This window comes from Trachymyrmex septentrionalis, unplaced genomic scaffold, assembly GCF_001594115.1.
Source record: "Trachymyrmex septentrionalis isolate Tsep2-gDNA-1 unplaced genomic scaffold, Tsep1.0 C3477572, whole genome shotgun sequence".
Taxonomy (NCBI): Eukaryota; Metazoa; Arthropoda; class Insecta; order Hymenoptera; family Formicidae; genus Trachymyrmex; species Trachymyrmex septentrionalis.
Window position 1 is genome coordinate 1 of NW_017303673.1, and position 788 is coordinate 788.

Sequence of the window (788 nt, forward strand, 5' to 3'; positions counted from 1 at the left end):
TCATAGAACCATGTTTTTTGCTCTGGAAGACATTAATTATTTTATCACCTATTTTTCACAAGATTACCAGAATGAAACTTAATATTTAATAAATTCGTATTTCATGAAAATTATATAGATATTAGTTCAAAGAGAATGAATAAAATTATATACATATATTCCAATGAGGTATGTTACAAAGAATCAATTAAAGGTTCACTCCAATGTATAATTTCTTAACAACTTTTTACCTCTCCTCCATTCGTGAGTGCCAAAATGTGAGATCCCATGCCATACGCAAACGTCTTTATATCTTTTCCACACAAATCCTTAATCTTTTTCAGATATAGTGTAGAGTTTTTGTCTCTGCTCTCCAAAGTATGGAGATTGTCATTCAGGTTATATACTTCCTTGTTTTTTGTTACAATTAAGGCTCTTTTACCCAATTCACCTGTTTTGAGACGTTCGATAAGTAATAATATTGCCAAGAGATTAATACACAAGAGAAAAAAACAAAGTAAATTACCAAATACCATAACCATGTGAATCTCGGAAATAAATTTTGGCTCCAATAAACTGAAGACTGACCAGCTACGTAGATTCGAGCACATATTGCTTCACGGGATCACTTACTTTGCGAATGCTTTGTTTAGTTTCTTGGTATCTCTTTATTCTGTTTCAAGCCGATTTTTCATATGAGTGTCTGTAGTTGTCAGTGAAATAATGCTAATCTGTAATCAGTGATAAGCAATAAGTCAACAACTGAACAAATTAAAATCGAAAGAGAATTAGTAGAACATGCTTATACA

At 31.3% G+C, this 788-nt stretch overlaps 1 protein-coding gene across 1 annotated transcript; it reads right to left on the reverse strand.

The window, feature by feature from the left end:
- Positions 1 to 230: 230 nt before the first annotated feature.
- Positions 231 to 711, reverse strand: LOC108745323 (RCC1 and BTB domain-containing protein 1-like; the record flags this gene model as incomplete). Its single annotated transcript, XM_018482158.1, has 2 exons — positions 506 to 711; positions 231 to 430 (listed from the first exon to the last, which is right to left on the reverse strand). Coding segments are annotated over exons 1-2 (285 nt in total), but the record flags the coding sequence as incomplete, so codon positions are not given.
- Between the last annotated feature and the right edge of the window lie 77 nt (positions 712 to 788).